The sequence below is a fragment of the Crotalus tigris genome, unplaced genomic scaffold (genome assembly GCF_016545835.1).
Source record: "Crotalus tigris isolate CLP2741 ecotype Arizona unplaced genomic scaffold, ASM1654583v1 scf7180000018058.1502924, whole genome shotgun sequence".
Taxonomy (NCBI): Eukaryota; Metazoa; Chordata; class Lepidosauria; order Squamata; family Viperidae; genus Crotalus; species Crotalus tigris.
The window spans coordinates 708,259-732,800 of record NW_024096801.1 but is presented as its reverse complement, the minus strand read 5'-3'; the positions used below and the strand labels follow the sequence as shown (position 1 = coordinate 732,800).

The 24,542-nt window shown below is 41.1% G+C and overlaps 1 protein-coding gene across 2 annotated transcripts in view; it reads left to right on the top strand.

Annotated features, from left to right (window-relative positions):
* NDRG2 (NDRG family member 2) overlaps positions 1–23,299 on the top strand; it is a 45,094-nt gene extending 21,795 nt beyond the window's left edge. The window contains exons 5-17 of one of the 2 annotated variants that reach the window (XM_039347314.1): positions 894–1,014; positions 1,113–1,175; positions 2,067–2,127; positions 5,164–5,250; positions 6,662–6,718; positions 7,513–7,616; positions 10,227–10,271; positions 13,087–13,138; positions 13,256–13,303; positions 13,806–13,841; positions 19,772–19,823; positions 20,432–20,465; positions 21,331–23,299. In XM_039347314.1, the coding sequence (XP_039203248.1) occupies positions 894–1,014; positions 1,113–1,175; positions 2,067–2,127; positions 5,164–5,250; positions 6,662–6,718; positions 7,513–7,616; positions 10,227–10,271; positions 13,087–13,138; positions 13,256–13,303; positions 13,806–13,841; positions 19,772–19,823; positions 20,432–20,465; positions 21,331–21,529 (959 nt within the window). In that variant the 3' untranslated portion in view covers positions 21,530–23,299. The remainder of the gene's footprint in view (positions 1–893; positions 1,015–1,112; positions 1,176–2,066; positions 2,128–5,163; positions 5,251–6,661; positions 6,719–7,512; positions 7,617–10,226; positions 10,272–13,086; positions 13,139–13,255; positions 13,304–13,805; positions 13,842–19,771; positions 19,824–20,431; positions 20,466–21,330) is intronic. The other variant, XM_039347315.1, reaches the window with a different exon arrangement.
* The last annotated feature ends 1,243 nt before the right edge of the window (positions 23,300–24,542 follow it).

Sequence of the window (24,542 nt, the reverse complement as noted above, 5' to 3'; positions counted from 1 at the left end):
TTACATGTACATTTTTATGGCATTTATAGCATTCCTTCCACAATCAAAGAGTTAAAATCATCACAACATGTGTTTGCTGATTTATTGAGTTTTTTTGACCCTTTCATAGCCTCCACTCAAAATTAGCAATACCAGATCTGAATTACAAAAGACCAGATAGTCACTAAGTGGCAGAAAAGAGTTACAGAAAGGTAACAGTTTTGCTGTCCTAACCAAAAGTGCAATTCTAAGTCAAAAAGAAAACACCAATTCTTACACCAATTTTCTTCTGTCCGATACCATGTGTTCGGGCATCTCTTAAAATTCAATTGCACCATTTCTGAAAGACCTCAAGTTTAGAAAATGTCGCTCCATCACAAAAGTACTGATTTTTTGCTATTTTTAAAAAAATGTATTTACCCTTTAAAATTAAAAGATTCCAAATTCAAACTCTGAGATGACATTTTAAAAATATTTTTATATTTTCAGTGTGATTTGCAGCCTGTTCTGCAGTTCTTCCTCCACCCATTTGGTTGAATCAACCCTTTAGCTTCCCTTCTTCCGTTTTTCCTACATGGAGGCATGGAAGGTCCCTAATTCAGATTTATCTAGTCTCTGAATGCTTTGCTTTCTTGTGAGATGTGTTTATGGCCAATACTGAAGCCCTTTCCATACTTCCTAGATGTTGCTGAATATTAGAGATTGTATTTCTCAATAAACATGCATAGGACTGCCTTGTGAAGCAAAATATCATAGTGGCACACTGATTGGCAACCAGGAAACTATGGCTACTGCCTACTTCCCAGTAGGGCTGTCCCTGTTTTATTAGGCCTTGCCCTTCTGATGGCCCTTCTAATGCCCTTCTGCAGCCTGACACCCCTTCTTCTGTCTCCTCATCCCCACCCCCACCCCAGATCATTCGTGCTTCGACACTCTCTTCCACTATGAGGACATGCAAGAGATCATAAAGAACTTCGTGGTGATACATGTGGACGCACCTGGCATGGAGGAGGGGGCCCCGGCCTTCCCTCTGGGGTGAGCCTTGCAGCCTCCATTCCTGCCTCACCTGCAGTGTTGGGTGCGAAGGGAATCAAGCTATCTAATGCAGCCCCTATTCTCTCCTCCTTTTCTAGGTATCAGTATCCTTCTTTGGACCAGCTGGCTGACATGATCCCCTGCATCTTGCAATATGTTAAGTGAGTCTGGGGAGGAAGATGTGACATGTGTCTGTCAGGACAGGAAAGGAAGTCTTGCTTTGAATTTAATTCCAAAATGTTTCTTTGAAGAATGTGAAAACATAATACCTGTCCATAGCTATTTAGAATACTATATTCTCTGTCTTCTTATCTGAGATCACATAGCAGCTGCAAAGGGCAACTGAACAATTTTGGGAAAAAAGATGGCTACTTTAAAGAGCTGATGACAGATGCTATGTTCATTCTTTGAAGCATTGCCTAGCCCTACCAGCTGGTATTTTACTGCTTGTGAAATGCAGATATAGTAATTTATTAGAAGATGGGTTTAGGGGCATCTTAAAACCTGATGATTATGGACTAAGTTGTCATGATGAACTCCATGTCTAAATAGGTATTTAAAGGGATTGAGTAATTACACTTACAGGTAAGACTGCAGTTTCTTTTTTCTTAATGGAGAGCTATTTTTTTAAAAAAACACTGATAAATCTATTTTAGGGCTTATGTTATACTTGTTTATTTCAGAATGACTGAAATTGAATGATGCCTGATAAATGGGTATCTGAAGCAGCCAAAAAAAAAAAAAAAAAAAACCTGCAGCCATGAAGTTTCTCGGGCTGTAGATGCTAACCCTTACTATATAAAGAAATAAATATAGGTAATAGGAAAGAGTAAGGAAAAATGTAAACAGTGGCACTAAAATTGCACAAGAAGAAAAAGTGCAACCTGTAACATTTCAAACTGCAATCAGTACCACTAAAAAAAGTACAAAATCAGCAAGTCCAAAACAAATTTTGGGAGTGGTTGCTCCACCTGAACCTCATTGAAGAATCAAAGCTGCTAAGGTAGCCCCTGTTCCACTGCCCTTTGCTATTTCATTTTTCTTTTCCACAGCTTCACCAGCATCATTGGAATTGGAGTTGGAGCTGGAGCCTATATCTTGGCACGCTACAGTGTAAGTAGATTGGGGCCTAGCATCTGTCATGCAGGCAAACAAGTTCTGCATGCCAAAGGGGCATGGTCAGATCCTTAAGTCAGGGTGACTTGATCATCTCTGAAAGTCACAAGCAAATCAGGCCTCTGAGTGGCTGGCTTCTGGGTTCCTATCCATAACAGTATTATGGGGGAAAACAATCCACAGTGAGGTTTTAGTTGTTTGAACTGTGTGGTATTCCGACAGGTCAGCTAGAGAGGTATTGCCTTGTCTTGCAGTGCTTAGGACAGTGATGGCGAACCTTTTAGAGACCAAGTGCCCAAAAACTGGCCCCACCCCATTCCACCCCCTGCCCTGCCCCCATTCCCCACCCCACCTGCCCACAGGGCCACTCATCGCCTCCAAGGCCCGCTGCAGATTGCCTAGGCAGCCCAGCAGCGCTATGGCAGTCACGTCCTATGCTGGGCACAATGGGGTGTGAGGGCAGAATCTTGTCTACGCTGCCTGGCTGCATGTCCTTGGCTGCGCTGCTCCACATGGGCCACGCTCAGGGGTGAATCTCCTTCAGGGGGCTGCTGGAGAAGAGGGGGTCGTGGGGGGGAGGCAAGGCTGGAGCAACGGCACGTGTGCCCACAGAGAGGATTCCGAGTGCCACCTCTGGCACCCGTGCCATAGGTTCACCACCACTGGCTTAGGAGAACAAATCCAGGAGAATCCTCAAGAAGCATGAAAACAGCAAAGATAGCAACTGAATCTTATTTCTCCTGTGGGTGTCCCTAAAAATGGGTTGCAAAGCCAGAAACTAAAGCTTGAATTCAGTGGTTAAATTTGCCATCTTATCAAAATGTGGTTATATAAAACTATATCATGTTTTATAGGTAAGCTTGATGTGTAAAGCCCAGCTTCTCAAACTTATTTAACAAACCATAGTTTAATGATGTTGTTGTTAGTTGCGAAGTCGTGTCCAACCCACCATGGCCCCATGGACAACGTTCCTCCAGGCCTTCCTGTCCTCTACCGTCTTCTGGAGTCCATTTAAGCTCACGCCTACTGCTTCAGTGACTCCATCCAGCCACCCCATTCTCTGTTGTCTCCTTCTTCTATTGCCCTCAATCTTTCCCAGCATTAGGCTCTTCTCCAATGAGTCCTTCCTTAGGTGGCCAAAGTACTTGAGTTTCAACTTCAGGATCTGGCCTTCTAAAGAGCAGCCAGGGTTGATCTCCTCTAGGACTGACTGGTTTGATGTAAATCCAATTTTTGGTCTGAATCAGATTAAGTACTATAGTTCTCCTCAGGAATAAAACATATATCTCTCCAATTATCTTTTATGTTCTTCTTGAGCTGGCATGCATAATTCTTCACCTGAAAAAATACATAACAACCTTTTAAGCTAGAGTACATATTGAGTTTCATGATTAAGTGGGATATATGTGAAACTAGGTTGCCCCAGTCCTAATTTGATTCACTTAACATTGCCTTCCCTATATATAAATGTTGTTGCAATAAAACAGTGTTGATAATTGGTGTGCATAGTAGGGAAGAGAGTTGGAAAAACTGATCTAGTTGTAGAATTTTCCCTGTCAAAACCAAAAAGCAGAAAGAGTAGTGCTGTATCAAAGGTACAGCAAATGCTTTATCTTCTGCCTAACCCAAGTCTCAAGTTGCTTCTGGTAACTGATAATAACATATCTTCTGCTGAACATCTATATCATTTCGAGACTTAAGGAGGTTTGATTATCATAGACCACAATCCTTGGTTGGCTTTTCCTTTCTCCATCTCCTTTAATACTTTTTTTAAAAAATTCGCTTAGTTGCTTTCTGTGATGGCGCCAATCATAGTAACCAAAGTCCCCTATTCTAAACTGGCAGCCACACTGCCTCCTGTGTGGTTGCATTCTACTGTATGTAATGTACTGTAATTACTGTACACTTTCTCTGAAATAAACCAACAGTGCTTCCTTTTGTCCATGCTGAATCTTCAATTGATCTGTTTCATATGGTCTCATGTCTATGAAAAAGTATTTCCATTTTCTTTTTAGTATAGTTTTTTAGGGGTTTTTTTGGGTGGTGCGATGGCTCAGTGATTTAAGACATTGGACTTGTCAGTGGAAAGCCAGCTTCCCATGTTTGAGATCCAACGAACTGGGTGAGCTCCTATCCTCACCCCAGCTCCTGCCCACCTAGCAGTTCGAAAGCATGCAAAACCTTTCGATAAATAGTACACACTTCGGTGTGGAGGAAACATTGCTCCATGACATCATGCTGGCTATGTGACCTCACTGGCTCAATGACTTGAAACAGAGATGAACGCCAACTCCTATAGTAGGGCATGTCATTTAATGGGGTAAAAATTATTTTTTGCAATTTTTTTGGTTGGGGGGTTCTAAAAATATATGTTTTTACACCAAGAATTCATATCAGCTGTTATTTTTGCAATTGCACAACGTTTAGCTTGGTAAATCCCTGTCTGATCATATACCCCACAAAAGTCTTTTGTAATCCAAATATTGTTAACGTTAACCCTCCCTCTGGCTCAGCCTTGTCATCTCCTACAATAACCCAATGTATTTTACACCACTAGTCATTCTAGTACTTTTTTCCATATTATAATATCCTTTCTCTGATCAGTAGATAAATCTCATGACAATAATCCAAATTTAGCAATACTGTGTTAGTTCTTTTCCCAACATGTTCATTTTGTTGGGCTTTGGTATTTATTATATGTAACCTTAATGTTTTCAATAAATGTGGCTAGCAGATGGTGTAAGGCCATTTGATGAGCTTGTGGTTCAACATAGAAAGTGGATTAATTCAATAATGAGGTTAAGCATGTTATGTGAACATAGCCAATGTACATTGAAGTTTCGACATGGATACGGACCATGCAAACTGAATGATACATCTCTTTCTATAGTCTACTTCTACTGTATATTTTGGGCAGGTCTGAAAGTATACATGAGGAATGTGATAAATTACCCTAAAATATGCTTGAGCTGTGCTATTGCAATTAAAGTATCATCATGTTTATGCTTATTTCTTATTCTTATTTTCCCACAGCTCTCCCATGCAGACACTGTGGAGGGATTGGTTCTGATCAACATTGACCCCAATGCCAAGGGCTGGATGGATTGGGCTGCTCATAAGGTAAGACTGAGGAAGATGCTCATAGCTCTCTGCCAACAAACTGTATGCAGGATTCTGTTATAGCAAGTAATTAAAATGACTATCAGTCTTTGTTTTAAAGCAGTGAAGGGCAACCTGCTACTTCCAAAATCTTTGTACTTTCTTGCTATTTTTCATTTATTCTCTAAAAGATATTTTGTCCAGGATCTGAAACACCTATATGTATGTCTGTCATACTTTTGCAAAAATTGTGGTATCAGTACAATCATCAGTATAATATGTTGCCCATATAGCTTCAAGAGAAGGTCAGCAATTTTGTTCATGTGCATGTGTCAGTTTGCTGCTGGGATTTAGAGACTAAAAATAGTTTATTGTTTTCTCATAGGGATATATGGTGAGGTTAGCATTTCATCAAGTAATATGATGGCTTCTTAGGTTAAACCATTTAAATGCTCATCTCTGACTCTCCATAACAGTTTCTTGGTGAGTGGACAGTGAATGGAGCAGTTCCTAGTTACTCCCTCCAACCATTATTAGTTGATTTAAAAACATGCAAACAAAATTGATAGATTTCTCATACATACTTCATTATTTCTTAAATCTAAACCTCCAATCCATTGCCCTTCATAAAAGCAAATCTCCTAACATCTAGGCAAATGAACCATACATTATTCTGATCTTGTTTCCCAACTTTTTGAGAGACACAGCAAAATAAATAAATAAATTAGAAAGTACGGAAGTAGAAAAAAATATCTAAAGGACAATTTCTGTATTGCAGGGAGTTCAAAAATAACTAAAAAGTACAACAAAATAGAGTTTGTCTATATTCAAAAGCACCTTTTTCTGTACTGGCAGGATCAACCTCTGAGTCATTCTTGAAGCAAGATGGGTGGCCTATAAATTAAACAACTTCTAGTCTTGAGCATAAGGCATAAATCAATGACTTTAATTTCAAAGACCTTCAGCTTTTCCTCTTGTACAGATAGTTCTTGACCTACAACAGTTTGTTTAGTGACCGTTCAAAGTGAACAACAGCACTGAAAAAAGTGACTTAACCACTTTTCACACTTATGACCATTGCAGCATCCCCATAGTGATGTGATTTACATTCGGATGCTTGACAACTGACTCACATTTATGACAGTTGCGGTGTCCTGGAATCATGTGTTCCCCTTTTGCGACCTTCTGACAAGCAAAATCAATGGGGAAACCAGATTCACTTAACCATGTTACTAATTTAACAACTGCAGTGATTCACATAACAAATGTGGCAAGAAAAGTCATAAAATGGGGCAAAACTCATTTAACAAATTTCTCACTTAGTAGTATAAATTTTGGGCTCAATTGTGTTCATAAGTTGAGGACTACCAGTTTTGCCCTTTCAGAATAATTCTCTATTTGTCCTCTAATCATATGCTTTTTTTTTCTTAAGCTTACCGGCCTCACATCCTCCATTTCTGAGATGATCCTAGGACATCTCTTCAGCCAGGTAAGCATGAATGGTAGGAGAATAAAGAAATAATGGGATGGTACATAAAGAAGCAGAGTAGGATCGTTAGTCTCGCTTCACTTCCAGCTCCCTGGTAATACTAAGACAAGCTTTTTAAAAAATGTGTGTATTGAACTTTATTACTTCAAAATTAAATATATGAGAGACTGCAGATTACTTTCTAATGCAGCTATATTGGCTGGCAATTTGAATGGTTCTTGGAGAACAGTTGATATGGCAGTGAAAATAAAAGTATAAATAGGAAACAAGAAAATAATTCCTCTTTTTTGAAAGTAGGGTAGAACTATTTACTTTGGAACACTGTTTTTCAATTTTGGCAAGATGAATGGACTTCAACTCCATGCTGGCTGGGGAATTCTGGGAGTTGAAATCCATACAGCTTAAAAGTTGCCAAGATTGAGAAACACTGCTTTAGAAGTTTTTTTTCTTTTCTATTATTCTCATTCCTTATTTTATATGTAATATTTATTTTCCGTGGGGGGGATAGCACTGATATGGAGTTATAAGACTGATCATAATTACAGTTGGATTGAGAGAAAATGGTAGAAGAAATCTGGATCTATTCCAATGCCTTTAACATCAGTTGGAGGTACAGAAGTCAACAGGCATAAAAAAAATTAGCATGGAGGGCAGAAAATCCTTTGCAAAGAGACTGATGTTAAGTTACAAGCAACAGAGGCTGGTTCAAAAGTTAACAGCCCTAGAGGTTAAATAAATTTAATGGAGTAGCGGTGATATTAAGTTACAGGAGTAACATTCCTCTTCTTCCACAGGAGGAACTTTCAAAGAACACTGAGTTGGTGCAACAACAGCGGGATATCCTGAGTCATGCTACAAATTTACCCAACATTCAACTCTATTGGAGCAGTTACAACAGGTTGTGGGCACAGGGAGGACTGGGCAAGGCTTGAATCCAGGTTAAGCTCTCAGAATAGCTGCCAGAATAGTCCTACGGGTAGAAAACAAGCTAGAAAACAATGGAAAGAAGCATGTCGCAAGCAAAAGACCCAACCTAAACATAAAATTTTCAAACATTTTCCTCTTGATTGCCAGCCTATGGGGTTAGGCCTAGATCAGTGTTTGAGAACAATGTTCTTTTCACAAAGATACTTCAGCAATTACACAATCTGCATCTAAAGTAGCCAGTCACAGACCTATAGGTTTTTTAACTAGGCCTGAGAAAGCCTCCTGCTTCAAATGAAGCTCAGCCTTAGGGGTTTTTTAAAGACTTTCATTAACTGACTTTTCCACGTCTTTTCAGGAATCTCTCTTCAAAGTCTCCAGCTTAGGAATTGCCATTCTAATAGGCAATTTCCATTCTAATAGGCAATTTTCATATGACTCAGTCATAAATTTAGTCTCTGCTCTCTTTAGAATCTTGGAAAAACTGGGCCCTGGAGATTTGAGCAATGTATTGAAATACCATAATGTAAATCAGTGAATTATTTTTTAAGCTTGACTTAAAAAAATATTTTATTTTTATCTTATGGAAGTCATCCCGTATAATATTATAAAACAATTGTAAACTAGTATTTATTATTAATAATAATAAGAATATAGAATAGTTCACAGTTTTCCCAAACTTGGCATTTTTATGATGTATGAACTCCAACTCCCAGAAGCACCAGAATGTTGGCTAATGAGAGTTGAAGTCTTCACATCGTGAAGTTGCCAAGTTTGAAAAAAAACTGGAATACATAAATTGCTAGACATTATATGTTTGATATGCGCTAGGATTCTGAAGATGCTTTTCTAGAGCTACCAGATTTGTCTGGAAAACTCCACACAAACACTAAATGACAGCAAAGATATTCAGAAGGCATATTCTGTGCTATCATCTAGCTGTTACCATGATACTTGTAATCCAAATCTGATAGGCCTGTTTTCTCCACACTAAAAAAGATTAAAAACACTGTCAAGTTTGTGACACTAAAAACATTCATTCTGAAGGCTGGAGATTTTATTTATCAAATGAGGTTATCTTGTGGTTGTAGTTATATAAAGAATACCAACAAAAATATTAGAAATAATCAGGAAAAGCATATAGAAAGCCAGGTCTTGAGATATTTAGATGTGCTCATAGCAGATGACTTCAAAATGAATAGTGTGGCCAGAGAGTTGTGAAGGCAGACAAAATTCTAGGATGCATCACTAGAGGGATCACCAGCAGGAAAAAGAAGGTTCTAGTCCTGCTATATGGGGCTGTAGGCAGACCCCATTTGGAATAATATGTCCAATTCTAGAGACCTGACTTAAAAATATATTGATAAGATAAACAGTTCCAGAGATGAGCAACAAAAATGGTGCAAGGTCTGAAGGACAAAACATATCAAGAGAGATTAGAGCAGGGTATCAAACTTGTAACGTCACATGACATGTCATGACATGTCGCGACTTTTTTTCCATTGCCGGCAATGGGGTGGGCGCGGTTTCAACATGACACAGCCAGCCCATGGGCCGGCAATTTGACACCCCTGGATTAGAGAACTGAATATGTACAGTCTGGAGGACAGAAGGAAAAGGGGTGACATGATTGAAACCTTTAAATATATTAAGGGTATCAATAAGGTTCTAGAAGGCAGTATTTTCAATATTAAGCAAAAATCAAAAATACAGGGGCGTAACCTCAAAAGTAACACTAAAAGTATTACTTCACAGAAAGTAGTGGAAGCTTGGATTCAACTTCCAGCGAAGATAGTGGGTCAATCATCAATAACTGAGTTTAAATGTTTCTATATTTGTGGAGAAAATGGGAGAGAGGGACCGAGTGATTGGCATGAAAAGAGCTACCCTAAGGTCCCAAAGGTCTTTTTCAAGGAGCAACTGGACTTTCTTGTTTTTATTTGAAAACATTTTGCTTCTCCAAGAAGCTTCTTCAGCTCTGACTGGATGGTGGGGAATGGAAGGATTTATATTGCTTGCATTTGCATTCTTTTAGAGCAGGGGTGTCAAACTGCCGGCCCACGGGCTGGTTGCATCATACAGAGGCTGCGCCTACCCCAGCTCCGGCAATGCAAAAAAGGTCACGATACGTCATGACATGTCACGTGACACGGTGCATTTGACACCCGTGTTTTAGAGAGTCTCCCAATAGAGGGGATGGGATACAACATCGTCTATCTCCAGTCTACAAAACAGTCCTTTCAGCAATTCCAAGAAGGTGTCACACCCATTTGCATTACTCAGGTGACCTTGAAGACACAGATAAACCTCCAAGTGGCCTCAATGACTCTCTAAAAGAATGCAAATGACCAGCTGTCTGCAAGGAATATAAATCCTTCCATTTCCCACCATCCAGTCAGAGCTGAAGAAACCTCTTGGATGAGAAGCAAAATGTTTTCAAAGAAAAACAGGAAAGTCCAGTTGCCTCTTGAAAAAGCACTTTCGGGACAACCATGACCTGGATGACTGAGAAGCTCCAAGGATATTTAGCTACCTTAAGGACCCTGAAGCAGTGATTTACAATTCCCTTCCTTTTTCTTTACAGCCGCAGAGATTTAAGCTTGGAGCGTGGAGGGGATATCACATTCAAGTGAGTATCAACCAGTCCTTAACCTTTCTGCATCTTCTTAAGCTCATTTATTTGTTCTATGCATATACCATCCAAAGCTGCCACTAACATTTCTGATAGAGCTCACGTGTAATTAACTTTGAATTCTTAAGGCTAAATTATTAAAAGGGAAAACTTAGCAAAGGGGTGAAATTGTACATACTTAACAGTTTGATGTAATTGGGCACTAAAATTCATGGATGAAAAGGAGTTGCCAGCTAATGAAAAATATGGGCTGACCTGTCCTTATGGGAATTTAATATCCTGCAAATTAAACTTGTCACAATATGGAGATGAAAATGATGCCAGAAAAAGTGTGGTTTCAAGCATTAAAATCTGGCAATTCATTATACAGATTTTTGACACCTACATACCTGTATACTGAGTTTGAAAATCATTGGGGAGGAAAACTCAAACTTTTTAAAAAATGAAGAAGTCCCCCCCCCATCTGTTCTTCATTCATTGCTTTTCATTCTAATTAATTGTATTCTAATTGACCTAAACGTCTCTATTTTTTTCCTATCTTCTTTGCTCCTCATTCTGAAGCCTCGGGGACTTGCTTGCTTAATTAATTAATCCAAAATAAAAGGTGTTACTGTGTGAATAACTTTTAGAAGTGGCAAGAGGGAGACAGAAGTCACATTGCTAGCTTGAAGTGTGTGTTGAGGGACTAAAAAAAGACATGTCGTATATTAGATCTAAATATAAGAACTGTGGTAACTTCTCTTTCCTTTCCACGGGACCCTGCTTCAAGGGTGGACTGAAAAATTACCATTCTTTGTCTGGTACTGATGTTGCTGCTGTTAAAGTCCAAATATTCAGTTCCCCTATGCTATTCCTACCTGTCACCTACTAGCTTTCTGGATGATAAAATGTCTGTATAGACAAAGAAATCCCCAAGGAGTGCTAAAGGAAAGAGCTATTTTATTTCTGTTTGTACAGCCCCAAAATCCAGAATTTATATAAACTCAGCAAGACATCTGTTCAGGTGTTCATGCCAGCAACTTTGGTAGAATGCAGAAGAGTCCTTTGATCCATGTGGGATTCGATTCTTCTGCCAAATTCAGGAGGGAGTTGGGCCTCCTGTTTCTATATTTTTGCTCTAAGGAAAAATTAATTTTGCCGCTCCGTCTTATTATTAAGTCCTACACAGAAGAGGCCAGAAGTGGAGTAGGGAGAAACGACAAAATACAGTATTTTTTTTTTCTCTCTGTCAAAGCAACCACAGAAATTCAGCAGCAAACCATTTCAGTATACATAAACAAGCCTGGCTTATTTGTCTTTGAATGTGTGATTTAAAAGAAGGGGGATTTCTCAACAGCCCCTCGCTTGTTCATGTTGGAACTTGGACCCACAGAATGTCTGCTTCAACTTTTCAGAGACAGTCTCATGCAAAAAAAGAGCATCTGACTAACATATGATTGATGTGCCTGCCAAAAATTCTACAGCAATTCATGGGTGCATCCTTTGGGGCCACACAAATTGGTTTAAAATGGGCAATCTATGGATTGCCTTCCCCCTAAATTAAGAGAGGTTTGGGGGCTTTTCTTTGAGGGTCTTCCAACTGCAAGAGAAAGAACCAATCCTGAGACTATCCTGCTACAACACTGTCCCTATATCCTATTTTCCCAGGTTTCAAGGGGAATATTTATTGGATTGTTTGTGTCTTGAGGATTTGTTCTTACAGTAAAACTGTCATTTGGAAGTTTGAGATTCTTCCAGCATCTGTTTCTTCAGCTATGCTAAACTAGCTGGGCTCACACTACAAATAAACCCAAACCTACTTTACTTATTTATGACTTAGTGTGGTTCATGAACCCAGATTTGGGGGTTTTAAACCATGGTTAAGCAAATCAAATTATTGCCTGAATATGGCCAGTCGATGGGAGGGGAGTCAAAGGCACCCTTCGACAGAAAGAGATGGGGAAATACAAATACGTAGTGCACAAGGCATGTTCTTCTTCAGTCTCTTGTTTATCTCGCCTTATCTCATTTTATATTAACCGCCAATGTTCCCCATGACTCTCCATTCTGGCACAAGAGAAATGTTCGTCACTAGAAAGAGAGATAAGGAGAAGTAAACAATGGGGGGGGGAATAGATCAGCCTGCTCTGTGTGTGGGCATGTGTGTGTGTGTGTGTGTGTGTGTGTGTGTGTGTGTGTAAAGGCAAAGGAAAACAATTAGTCTTCAGCACCTACTTTAATTCTTGCATAGCAGCAGCCCCAATGGTCTGAATGATAACTCCAGCAAGTCACTTTTAGCCCCTTATAGTCCATAGATTCTGGCTGTGTTGACACAGAGGCTTAACTAGGTTACTAAAAGGGGAACTGCAGGATACACTGGGTTTGCCCTCAAATCTTAGTTTTGTGGGTCTGGCACGAGGTACCAACCTAGCTCTTTTCATTGGTTTTTGAATCAAGGTATTCTTTGTTCTAAAAATGGTTAACTCGATAACCAAGCACAATTTTTGTAGGAATGCTGTTTCTATGACTTCAGTTTTTCTCTTTGTATTTTCTTTAATATTAGCCCAGCCTACCTGGTTCTACATCCAAATCTCTTGCCCCATAATTCCCACATGCTTAGAAATAAAAAAGCTAGTTTGTTCTTGGGTTTGTTTGTTTTTTTGATATTTTCATTACTTTCTCCTCTATGATTAAACTGTTTATGCTCTTTTACATACCTTGAAATCAGTTCCTAAATTTGTAGGTCCAAAACACATTACTGCAAGCAATTTATATTAATTCGGCCTCCAGTTCTAACCTTCTACCATTTTCCTTTTCTCTGCCCTCTTTCCAGATGTCCTATAATGCTGGTGGTGGGAGACCAGGCTCCGCATGAAGATGCTGTGGTAAGTGATGAGGACCTTCCTTTTTTTAAAAGCTTCACAACCTAGAAACAAAGATGTGTTATTTCTTACCTTGTGTTTATTTTAGATTCATGCTATCTGCCTTTCTTCTCTTTCCAGGTGGAGTGCAATTCCAAATTGGATCCCACCCAGACCTCTTTCCTCAAGGTAAGCTATGCATTTCAGATGTATCCAAATACCAACTTGCAAAACTCTTTCCAGATTATATTGAGTTAACCTGAAGAGTTCCCATCCCTGCAGTTATGTAGGGTGGTAAAACTGGCGAAAAGGGGTGAAACTAGGTAGCTTATTTCAATTACCATTTTGCTTATGGTGCTTCTAACCTTGATCATCATAGATTATTTTTCTTTCTCTAATTTTTTTTTTTGAAAAGCAAAAAGTAGCAACTTTCCAACTAATTTTGAGCTACCAAAAGATGAGCATTCCCCCATTTGACTGTGGCATCCAAGATCATATGCTGTTATCCTATAGGGGAGCTGCAGACCAAGTCAACAGTCTTGTGTAAACACATACTATCACACATTTCTCCAACATGGAATAGCTCCCAGACCTTTCAATCATCATCATCATCATCAGATCGTTGTGTTGGAATGAGTTACCCTTCTTTAGGCAAGTGTGCTTATTTAAGTTTTTCTTTCTTTTCTTGCAGATGGCTGATTCAGGAGGACAACCACAGCTGACACAGGTAAAATATACTAATAACCTGATACTCAGATTCAGAAACAGAATTAATTTTGCATTTCAAAATATTTTAAAAAGCAATGCTTTTTTCTTAATATATCATTCCTCCTATTTGAGTATTTCAAAACTTATATTTTAATATGATTGCATTTGTCATATGCTTACACATGATTGCAAACTTGTAGTATATTCAGTCAATCCTGTTTTCCATATACCATAGACCAGTGGTGATGAACCTATGGCATGCGTGCCAGAGGTAGCATGCAGAGCCCTCTCTCTGGACAGGCGTGCTGTCACCCCAGCACAGAGTTCACCAGAGTAGCTTCCGCCCTCACTTTTTCCGGTCTCATCCTCCTTCAGCAGTAGCGAGGCCTATGGGGCAATGGCAGCTGTATGGGGCCTCCATATTTCGGTGAAGGCAACTGAGCCGGAGCCCATGGAAGTGGAAGAGGGAGAGCTGTTTCTTCAGACTGGAACCCTTGCTACCCCCTCGTCTATGCTAAAGCATCAGCAGAGGAACTAGCCGTACCGGTGGGGCACACACTGGGGGAGCTGCTGCTGGTAATGGAGCCGGGGAAACGGGCTGTGGGGGGGGGGAGCTGCCCGTGCTGCTGTCACGAGGCAAAGCCGGTGGGGGAAGGGAGATCGGACTCATGTGCCTCGGTTCCTGGTATCCTGCCGCAGCCGTGATGCAGCACTAGTGAGGCGGCATGAGAGGCTGCAGCAAGATACTGGGAAGCGGGTGCATGGGTCCAATCCCCTTTCACCTCTTGGCAGCGGCACTGGCAGCTCCCCCACCCCACCAGCCTGTTTCCCCGCCCCACCCCAGCAGATGGAGATGGTGAAGGGCTGGGGGCGTGCGGGGGACGATGCAAAGTGGCAGTTGTGTGAGGTGTGCGCACGCCAGAGCCCCCACCAGTGCAAGGATGGGCAACACAGCTTTGTTTCCAGAGCTGTTGCCAGCTGGGCCTGGCGATGCAGGGATCACCGCCGCTGCCACCTCCTGCCCAGCTTGCCACATAATAAAGCAGGCAGAACTGCAACTATCCCTCTCTTCAACCAGCCACTTGCTAACTCGCTGAGGTCCCACGTGGCCAGATGCATCCCAGCATGGTTGGTTTCCCTCCTCCCTGTCCCGTCCCTCCTGGCCTCACATGTTCTCCTTTTCCTGGGCATGACCCACTGCATCGCCTTCTCAGCTTTCGGCCAGCCGTCCAGCTCAGAGGCGGTTTCTCTGAACTGCTGGAGGTGGGCGAGGCTGGGCTGCTTTTTGTCTTCTCCTCAGGATAGCTTTGGCAGATCCCTCCTCACCTACCCACTCACCCTCTTCCCTTTCACTCCACTTCTGAGCCCTCTTCACAGCTCTGCCCACACAGCCACCGAAGCAGTAAGTGGAGCACCTCTGCCGCGGTGGAGATGGAGAGATTGCCCCTCCCACTACTGCCTTGATGCCCTCACTTCCCAAACCATTTCTTTTCTTCATCACGTACCTTCTTTCTTCTTTCTTCATCATGTACCTTCCCCCTCTCCTACTCCGCCTGTGGCTGGAGGGCTGGCTTCATTACGGGCTGTGGAGCCCCAAAGTGCACCGGTCAAGGGGCCAGCAGGCTGTGGCTGCTGATGGACACCGTCGGCCCCCATGCGCTCGCTGGACTTTGTGTCGGGGGCCGATGGTGTCAAGTCGGCCCTGCCTCACCTTGCCTTGCCCTGTGGCAATGGCACCCCCAGCCTGCCCCCTGCCTCGCCTCAGCCTGGAGGATGAGCCTCCTGCCCACCGCCCCACCTGCCAGAGACCCCTGGATCTCCCCCAACCCTGCCCAGTCCCCACAGATGTCCCTCCCCATGAACAACATTGAGATGACTACACCCACCCAGTCTGCCGTGACCACTGCAGCCACGCCCATCCAGTGGGCCACACCCACCCGGCACCCAGCAATAAATACGTGGCTTTTGGGTTGCAGTTTGGGCACTCAGTCTCTGAAAGGTTCGCCATCATTGCCATAGACTATCTTTGTGCAAATCAACAAATCAAATTCCATTGGAGATCTGTACACAGAAAAATGAATTGAAGTATGATTGTTACCAATGCAGAAACATTGAATTATAAACTAATCCAAAGGGCTAGTTCATACAGTGCAGTAGGCTGAAATATAGTTGACTAGTTCTTATTTTAGTTTGCAATTCAATAGAGCTTATAATACCTTTTCTGAGAGATAGGAAGGAATAGTAGGTAATTGCTAAGATGTTCTACACACACCAAATACAATCTCATTAAACAAGGTGTTCATTTTTGGTTAGGGAAATAAAGTCTCCTTCTCTGCTCTGTTCCAACCAATGCAGTCATGCAAATATATGGGCCTTGTTGAAATGGCGAAGTAGACAAGGAATCCATAGACATTTCTGAACAAGTACTGCATGCCAGTTTGAAAACATCAGACATTCTCATATCAGCAACATTGGAGTTCTGAGCTGATTGATTTCCAATGAAGTTCTGCAGTGTAGTTGAAACCACTATGATGCTAATGGCTGTATTTCTCCACTGAGGGGACACTTGCTCCCTTTCTTTTGAATCTGGAGTTTCAGATCTTTTATGAGAAAGGTGAGCTGGATAGTTTTGCAGTTACCTGTCAGAAGTCCAGTTTAAAAAAGCAGAAGAGAAATCCAGAAGAGTGTTTGACAGTTTCTTCTAATCTTCAGCCCTGGATTAGCCCTCTTCTAAAGCTTTAGGATCCTAGGTTTTTGTTTTTCTGTTCTTTTGTGAAAAGAGATAGAGATTTTTGTAACTGTAGAACTTGCATGGCGTGAGTTTCTCTTCTCATTCTTGACATTTCAAATCAGCAAAGGTAAAAAAAAATCACAAACTACCTCCCAACATTTTTGAGAGTTTGGGGAGTGGAGTGGAATTGTCGCAATAGATCATCTCCCATAGTGTGAAGAAATCGGAATTTGTTTTAATGAATTTCATAAAAAGAGTTTTGAAGGGATTCCATGTCAGATGTTTTTCTTTTCTTTTTTTAAAAAAACAAATTTTATTGGTTTTTTGATTCTTAGAACAAAGTACTTAAGACACACCGTGGTGCTGGGTTAATCAAACATCCAGAAATAAAACCATATATGAATAACTCAAATCAATACATTAAATATTCCCTCTCTATTTCCCTCAATTGACCTAATACATTTAAGATAATCCATTTCTAATTTAAATTTCTAAAAATCCTAAACCTGTTTTAGAGCTTTGTGAATTTACAGTTAGCATAATCAAATTTGACTTTAAAGAAACAGATTATCAATTCAGGTATCCCTTCCAGATATATTCTAGATCTCAGTCTCTTAAATCCTTAATTTTATCACAAATCTCATTTATTTCTTCTTCCACTACACAATATATCTCCTAATTAAAGTAAAATATTAGTCTATCCTATACTTATATAATCCATCAATCAATCAATCTCTTTAAGATAACAAAATAACAAAACAATATCAAACCTTAAATCATTTCAGCCCATTGGACCAAATTCAAATTTCATCCAGTTAATTATCATACATAATAACATCCATATTATCAGACAGGAACATCACCTTACTAATTTAATATACTCAATTAATTATTAAATCAATCCAGATCTAAAACGCCTCTTCAGTTTTCTTCATTCCATTACATAATAGTTTTCATACAAATAAACTTATTATTACAAAGAATACATTCTTAATCTATTTAAAATATATATTCTAATAATCATCCATTTTTCTCTTATTTCTAACTCTAAATCTTAATCCTTAAATCAATCCATAATTCTACAGTGCCTTTGATCCATCACATATAATTTTGAATTTAACTTTTCAGTCTTATTCTGGTCTTTTTTGTGTCAGGCAGGTTTCCATTACAAAGCTTCCCTTTCAGCCACTAAATCTCTCTTTGTTGCTTGTAGTATCATTTGAGACAGTAAAAAGCATCCTGTCCTCTGCATTGGGCATCTATTTCTCTTATCCTTAAAGCTTTGTTGCTTTAAAGGCTCAAATCTCAGTCTTTGATTTTTCTAATCCTCAAAGGTATAGATGAAATGCTTGTAGGGTAAAATAAATTCCTCTTTAATTTTAATTAAATCCTCTTCTAGTATGTTTTGGTTTATAGAATGGTCAAATGTTGTCTGAAAGTCAGTTTGAAGGTTTGGAATATGGCTTCTGACTCTTAATTCTGTAGAAATCTCTTTCATTGTAGCACATATTTCTTCAGTAGCCTTGTAGATCTTTTCCAATATAAGTTTATAGTTCAATTGTGAATAAAGTTTTTCCATTTTAATAATAATTGAAGAGAGTTCTTTAATGGTGGCTGTATTTAATAGAAGTAAAGCAGTATCCACCCCCACAGTTCCCACAGCTACATCCGCTTATCTTTTCTCTTCAAAAGTAATTTGAAGGCCAAGTTCATCTCATCTCCAAACAATAACCAGTTGCAGTTGCAATATTAACTTTTTGCCACTAGATGTCCTCAATAGGTTAAAAAATCTTTTCCAGACACCATTTTTTTTCCCTTTTTCTATCTTTTAGAGAAAAAGGTGGAAAAAGAAACAATCTTCCAGTATAATATGATAGTAGAGCTCTTAATAAAAAGGTTTTTTCTGTACCCCAAAGTAGATAAGAATAAAGTGTAGTCTTTAAAAAAAATTATTCTAACCTTTTTGTTCAGCGCCTTTCTTCCCACACATACCAAAGCTGCTTTTTCAAGACAGGGAAATGATTCCAACAGAGCTTTTACAGGCAAAAAAAAGAACAAAGTAGGGTGAAGAGAGGAGGAGAAGAGGTCTCACCTGGATCATCTGTGATGGGTCTATTCATGCTTAGATGTTGTTGTGACTTTTGGCTGGTGCAGCAGGATAATCGGCCATCTTACAGAACGATCTTTTGCTCTGCCGGCCCTCAGAAAATAGCTGGAGCCACGAGAGAAGCTGCCGCCCTCCCGCAGTCTCCAGCAAGCCTCCTCCTCAGTGGTCACCCCTCCAGGGCGACTTTCGGCCCACAAGGGGTCTACCGGCGAAGAAGAACCCAGCCGGTATGGAAAGAAGTCTCCAGACACAACCAGAGTCGCCGCGAACCAGAATCGGAAACATGTTTTTCTAATCTTTGGTTTCCTCTCTCCACAATGTACTCAATGAGCTGTAATTTGGAAACAAGGAAACAAGTAATTGCACCTTTAGGGTAGTAGTAGTAGTAGTAGTAGTAGTAGTAGTAGTAGTAGTAGTAGTAGTTGTTGTTGTAGTAATAAAGTTGGAAGGGACCTTGGAGGTCATCTAGTCCAACCCTTTGCTCAGGCAGGAAACCCTATACCATTTCAGACAAATGGCTGTCCAGTCTCTTCTTAAAGATTTCCAGTGTTGAAGCATTCACTGCTTCTGGAGGCAGGTTATTCCACTGGTTAATTGTTCTAACTGTCAGGAAGTTTCCCTTACTTCTAGGTTGCTTCACTCCTTGATTAATTTCCATCCGTTGCTTCTTGTTCTGCCTTCAGGCGCTTTGGAAAATAGCTTGACTCCCTCTTCTTTTGGCAGCCTCTGAGATATTGGAACACTGCTATCATATCCCCCCTTATCCTTCTCTTCGTTAACTAGACATACCCAATTCCAGCAACCGTTCCTTATATGTTTTAGCCTCCAGTCCTCTAATAATCTTTGTTGCTCTTCTCTGTACTCTTTCTAGAGTCTCAACATCTTTTTTACATTGTGGTGACCAAAACTGGATGCAGTATTCCAAGTGTGGCCTTACCAAGGCATTGTAAAGTGGTATTAACACTTCACATGATCTTGATTCTATCCCTCTGTTAATGCAGCCTAGCACTGTGTTGGCCTTTTTTGCAGGTACAGTTTTCTGTTCCTTTTCTGTCTCTTTCCATATATGCATTTTTAAAATGTTTTTCTCTGCTGTTTTTCTATCTTTCAGCCTGGGAAACTGACAGAGGCATTCAAATACTTTGTGCAAGGAATGGGTTACAGTAAGTATTGGATCAGAGGACCTCTGTCCCATTGTGCACTCCCAAAGTTCATGGGTTATTGGGCTGCAAAACCTTGTGTTTCATCTAGCCAAGAGCAGAGGCATTCCTGACAAGGTATTTTTGTACCCTAGACTGCATTCACAAAGCACACCAAATCGTAGTTTATTTGGATGTAGTCTAATAAATAAACCAGAGTTGTATAAACTTGCATAACCTGTGAGGTTACAAATAAAGATGGCTGAGATTACAAACTAAACTAGGGCAAAGAAGATATTGTGACTTGGGATACTACAGGGACCCACCATAATTCTGTTATTTGATTCCTGGGACTACCTATTTCTTCTCCAGTTTGACTGTTCCTTGCACCCAAAATAATGTTTCCAGATATTTGAGATTATTTAGAAGTTCTCCTTTTCTTTGACTCCTGCTCCCCCAATCCCCTCTTTCCTCCCCACTTGTACATCTACCTTCTTTCCATGGCTATTTAGAGCTCAGTTAGAGTAGCCTATCAGCTTAGCCCTTGAACAACAGCCACTGTGGAACATTCATTCCAAGTACAAGTTCTTGATCAGTTTAGCCTAAAGATATTCTTTCCTGTTTCTCCTCAGTCCCTTATGTACTGGACAAGAAACTGAGTCAGGGGTCAGGTACCTTCTGTGGTATTTCTCCCTCATCTCCCATAATTCTCTCCTCTCAACATGTCTGCTCACCCTTCCTCTGGTTACCTCACTCCCCAATGCACAACCTCCTCCTTCCATTAGAGAACACTGAGTTGTTTGCTGTGGTAGTAGGAAAGCAGAAGCAGACATTCTTTCGTTTGGATTTCTGTTGTGTGCCCAAATGGGGATGGTCTTTGGTACACTTTATACAAGGATTGCCAGCAATCCTGCATTGTGGTTTGATTTCAAAATAAGACCACTCACAATTAACCTTTTTTATGCCAATGTACTAATTGTCTGCAAATTACCTTTTGCACTCCATACTTTTAAGGCTCTGTTAAATATTGGGGGAGGCAGGGGCTGATAGTATGCAACTCTATTGTTTGGGACCAAGCCAAGATGGGGATAAGTGCCAACTGTGAAGAAGAGAATGTACAGGCTGTCAATAGAAAACATTTGAAAATAACCTGCAAGGTGTACATGCTTTTTACCTTAGGAAGATTAGAAATTTTCTCCTTAATTTTTTTCTTGTACCAAACAGGCTTCTCTTGAGAGATGATTCCTTTTCTAGGTTCTAAATAACCCTCACTTCCCCTTACTTGTTCTCTAGTTCTTAGAGAGCGTCAAATTTGCAAGGAATTGAGTTGGGTAATTTTAGATCATTTCCTAATTGTTGCTGGTGACTTCTTTACTATGTCAGTCCTTCTCACACAAGTGCCACTCACTCCATCATTGGCTCAATTCAGAACAAGGTCTTGATAATTGCAGTTGGGAGGAGGATAAGCCTTTTATAATATGCAAACATTTTATCTAACTTTGCTTCCCCCTCATTTTTTTCCTCTCCACAGTGGCCTCGTCCTGCATGACGCGCCTCTCTCGCTCCCGCACCGCCTCTCTGTCCAGCGCCACCTCGGGGGACGGGAATCGTTCCCGATCTCGCACCCTGTCCCAGAGCAGCGAAGCAGGAGCCCCCCAGCCACCTGTCCCCACCATGGAGGTATCCTGCTGAGCTCCGGGCCAGGGGATGAGACCGCCTCCCACCTCTGAACAGGACTCCTTCTGCTATCCCACAATGCACTCCGGCCACTGGGCCAGATGACGATCTCCCCTAACGGTACTAAAAGTCCAAGGAGGCCCAGATGGGATGCAACTTTACTCTTTTTAAAACAAACATTAACTCCCCCAACCTTTAAATCCAGCACATCATACCCACCTTTCTTACCAACCCTGCCTTCCTCTCTCCCGTAACTTAAAACTAGTATTGTCAGCCTTTGGTATCTTTAGTGATCCTCAGTACCTAGAGAGGTATGGATGGAAGACTCCACATTTTCTAAACTATCAGATAATCAGCATCTTCTCTGCTGTTTCCCTTTGCCCTCCAGTTCTCTTGCACATTTTGCTTCCTTGATATAAGTGATCTGGATTATCATTGGGCTTTGTTTTGTTTTTTCTCCTGTATAATCATAACTAATCCTTGTTCCTCCCCCTAAATTTTGAGCGATATATTCTTGGAGTAGCCAGATGGCAATCTCATTGCCTTGCTAGCTCTCTTTTGTCCTCTCTGGAGTGTATATAGGAGGAAAATAAAAATAAAAAAGCAGGACCTCACAAGTGAGACATACAAGCCCCAGTAAGGACTTGCTACTGTCATGCTAACCTAGTGCTCCCAAATGGGAGTTGTTGTTCCTCCACCTAACTCATTTCTTCCTTTGTACTTGTCTGGCTTGGTCTCATCTCTCCTGATTCCATCCGTCTAAATGGTCTTTGAGGTTCTGGTTCCTTCCAGGGGCTTAAATGTGTTTTTGTTTTCATTCACCTTTTAAAATAAAACTAGACTCTTCATTCCCGTCCCCTCCTCTATGATCTCTTTTGGCTTTTATTTTATAGCTTTCCTTCCTCCTGTGCATATACTCTTCCCGTGTCAAAGGCTACGTTTCCTCTTTGTCCTCCTTCCCTTCCACTTTCATAGATGGTAGCTGCTTTGTGGTGTGCATGCACAGTTCCTGCTAAGACAGCAACTGTTTTCTGCGATTGGGGCATTGGGAGGCTGGGCAAGACTGAAATGGGGGACATTGGGGAGGGTGGGATTGTTCCTTTTGGGAAATGCTTGAGAGGGAAGCTTGAGAGGGCAGAGGGAAGCTTGAGACAGATTGCACTGTTGCAACTGTGCCAGGCACAAATGACAATAGCCAATGCATCTGTGGTTTCACATAAGGAGATGAAAGCAGGAGATTCCAACCGTCATTGGCTGTGATTTTTTTTTTCTTTTTCTTTGTACCAAGCGCTGATTTAGTGGGTTCTGGCTGTTGGCTTTGAGCAGGGCTCTTGTAGTGCCATGGAGGAGGAACTCTGTAATCAGATTCTGACTGTATCAGTTCTTCGATTGTTACCAGCTGTATTAAAGACCTAAATGCTTAGATGATGTTTGCCATGTTGATCTCACAAAATAAGGAATGCATGATGTTTTAAGGGGTCAAACCTCTAACGTTGGACCATCTGTTGAAGGCGGGGGTATCAGTATGTAAGGTTTTGAATGGTATACAGTCCGAATAGGGCCATAAGGCCTCCAGTAGAACCAGAAAGGTATTGGTCCAACTAGAACATATCTTACTTATTCCCTAACCTGAACAGGCACTGGGAGTTAATTGCTCAGTTGCCTATAAAAAGGGGCATTGTTTGAAAAGGACTCCAGCTGGAGTTTTTAACTCCCACATGTAATGGGATCCTTGTATTTGAGAATGTGTGGGCTCTGCTTTATTTTTCCCAGAGCAGTCAATGGTGAATCCCTATTCTTAACAATAAAAATCTCTAGAGGAATCAGTTTTTGCTTCTTTTCTTATGATAGATATATAGTCCACGCATGCAGGTCACAGGCTATAACAGCTTCTGTTCAACAGGGAAGATCACCAAAGACTGCCATCAAAGAAACAAGGAGTCAGGCTGGGTGGGTATCAAATCAGCATTCAGTATCAATAGAATATAAGTAGTTTAGGGTTGAACGGTGGAGTCATTGATGCTCTCTGAGTTGGTTGGTTGCTTGCAGATGTTTTGCTACCTGATTAGGATAACAAAACAAGTTCAGACAGCACCAGACTCCACCGCATTCAGCATTGCAGGAATGGACAATTCTCCAGCACTGGAGATGGATAATCCATGCAGTGGGTTGAGACTGTATTCCTGGCCAATCAGATCAGTCAGCCAAAGTTGCCACGCCCGTCCTGGACCATGATTCTCCAGTCTTGACTGATCTGGCCACACAGAAAGACGTACAACTTTGGCTCCTGGGCAGGTATAGTTCCTTTCCATTGGGGGGATTTTCTTCTAGTAGCTGAAATTGCTTAGTTTAAAAGTTAATTAGAGATAATTTAATTCAATTTAATGATTACTCAAAAATTTCCTGGCTAAATTGTAAGACTCAGGAAGTCAGATTCCCTACAGGGGAAACCACCCTCACTTAAAAGGGGGAAATCCCTAACTCCCCTCCCTAACCCAAACCCCAACCACCTTCCCACAGCCAGAGCAGCCGGCAGCCGCCTTAAACAAACGGGGAGACTCGTGCAACCCCTCGCGTAAAAAAGAAAGAAAGAAAGACAGAAAGGCAAGCAATTAGCGAGGGGAGCAGAGGACAAAGGGGACGCATGCTGGGAGGGAGATTGATTAAGGGAAACAGCTGGCGTGCGAAGGAGCAGTCTCTTTCACTCACCAGGCTGCTCAGGATTTTTAAACGAGGTGCCATTGTCTGCACAGCTGGGAGCATGCGCGGCTCTTTGTTACAACCGCACATGGCACAGGCAGCCTTTTTAGCACAGGCGCAATAATCTCCTGCTCCTTTTAACACATGGCGCAGTAGTCTCCTGGCAGCGGCGGCCATACTTTTGTCCAAACAGGGGATCTAAGGCTCCCTGAGAAGCCTAGGTTCAGCCGCTGGAGTGAATTAATAGGCAAGCAGTACTAGGGTACTAAAGCATCTATTATTCATTCAGAGACATTCAAATCAGACACATAGCTGCTGGTTCCAGGACTTGGTGTCTTCAATCTAAAGTAAATAAGAACCTTTCAT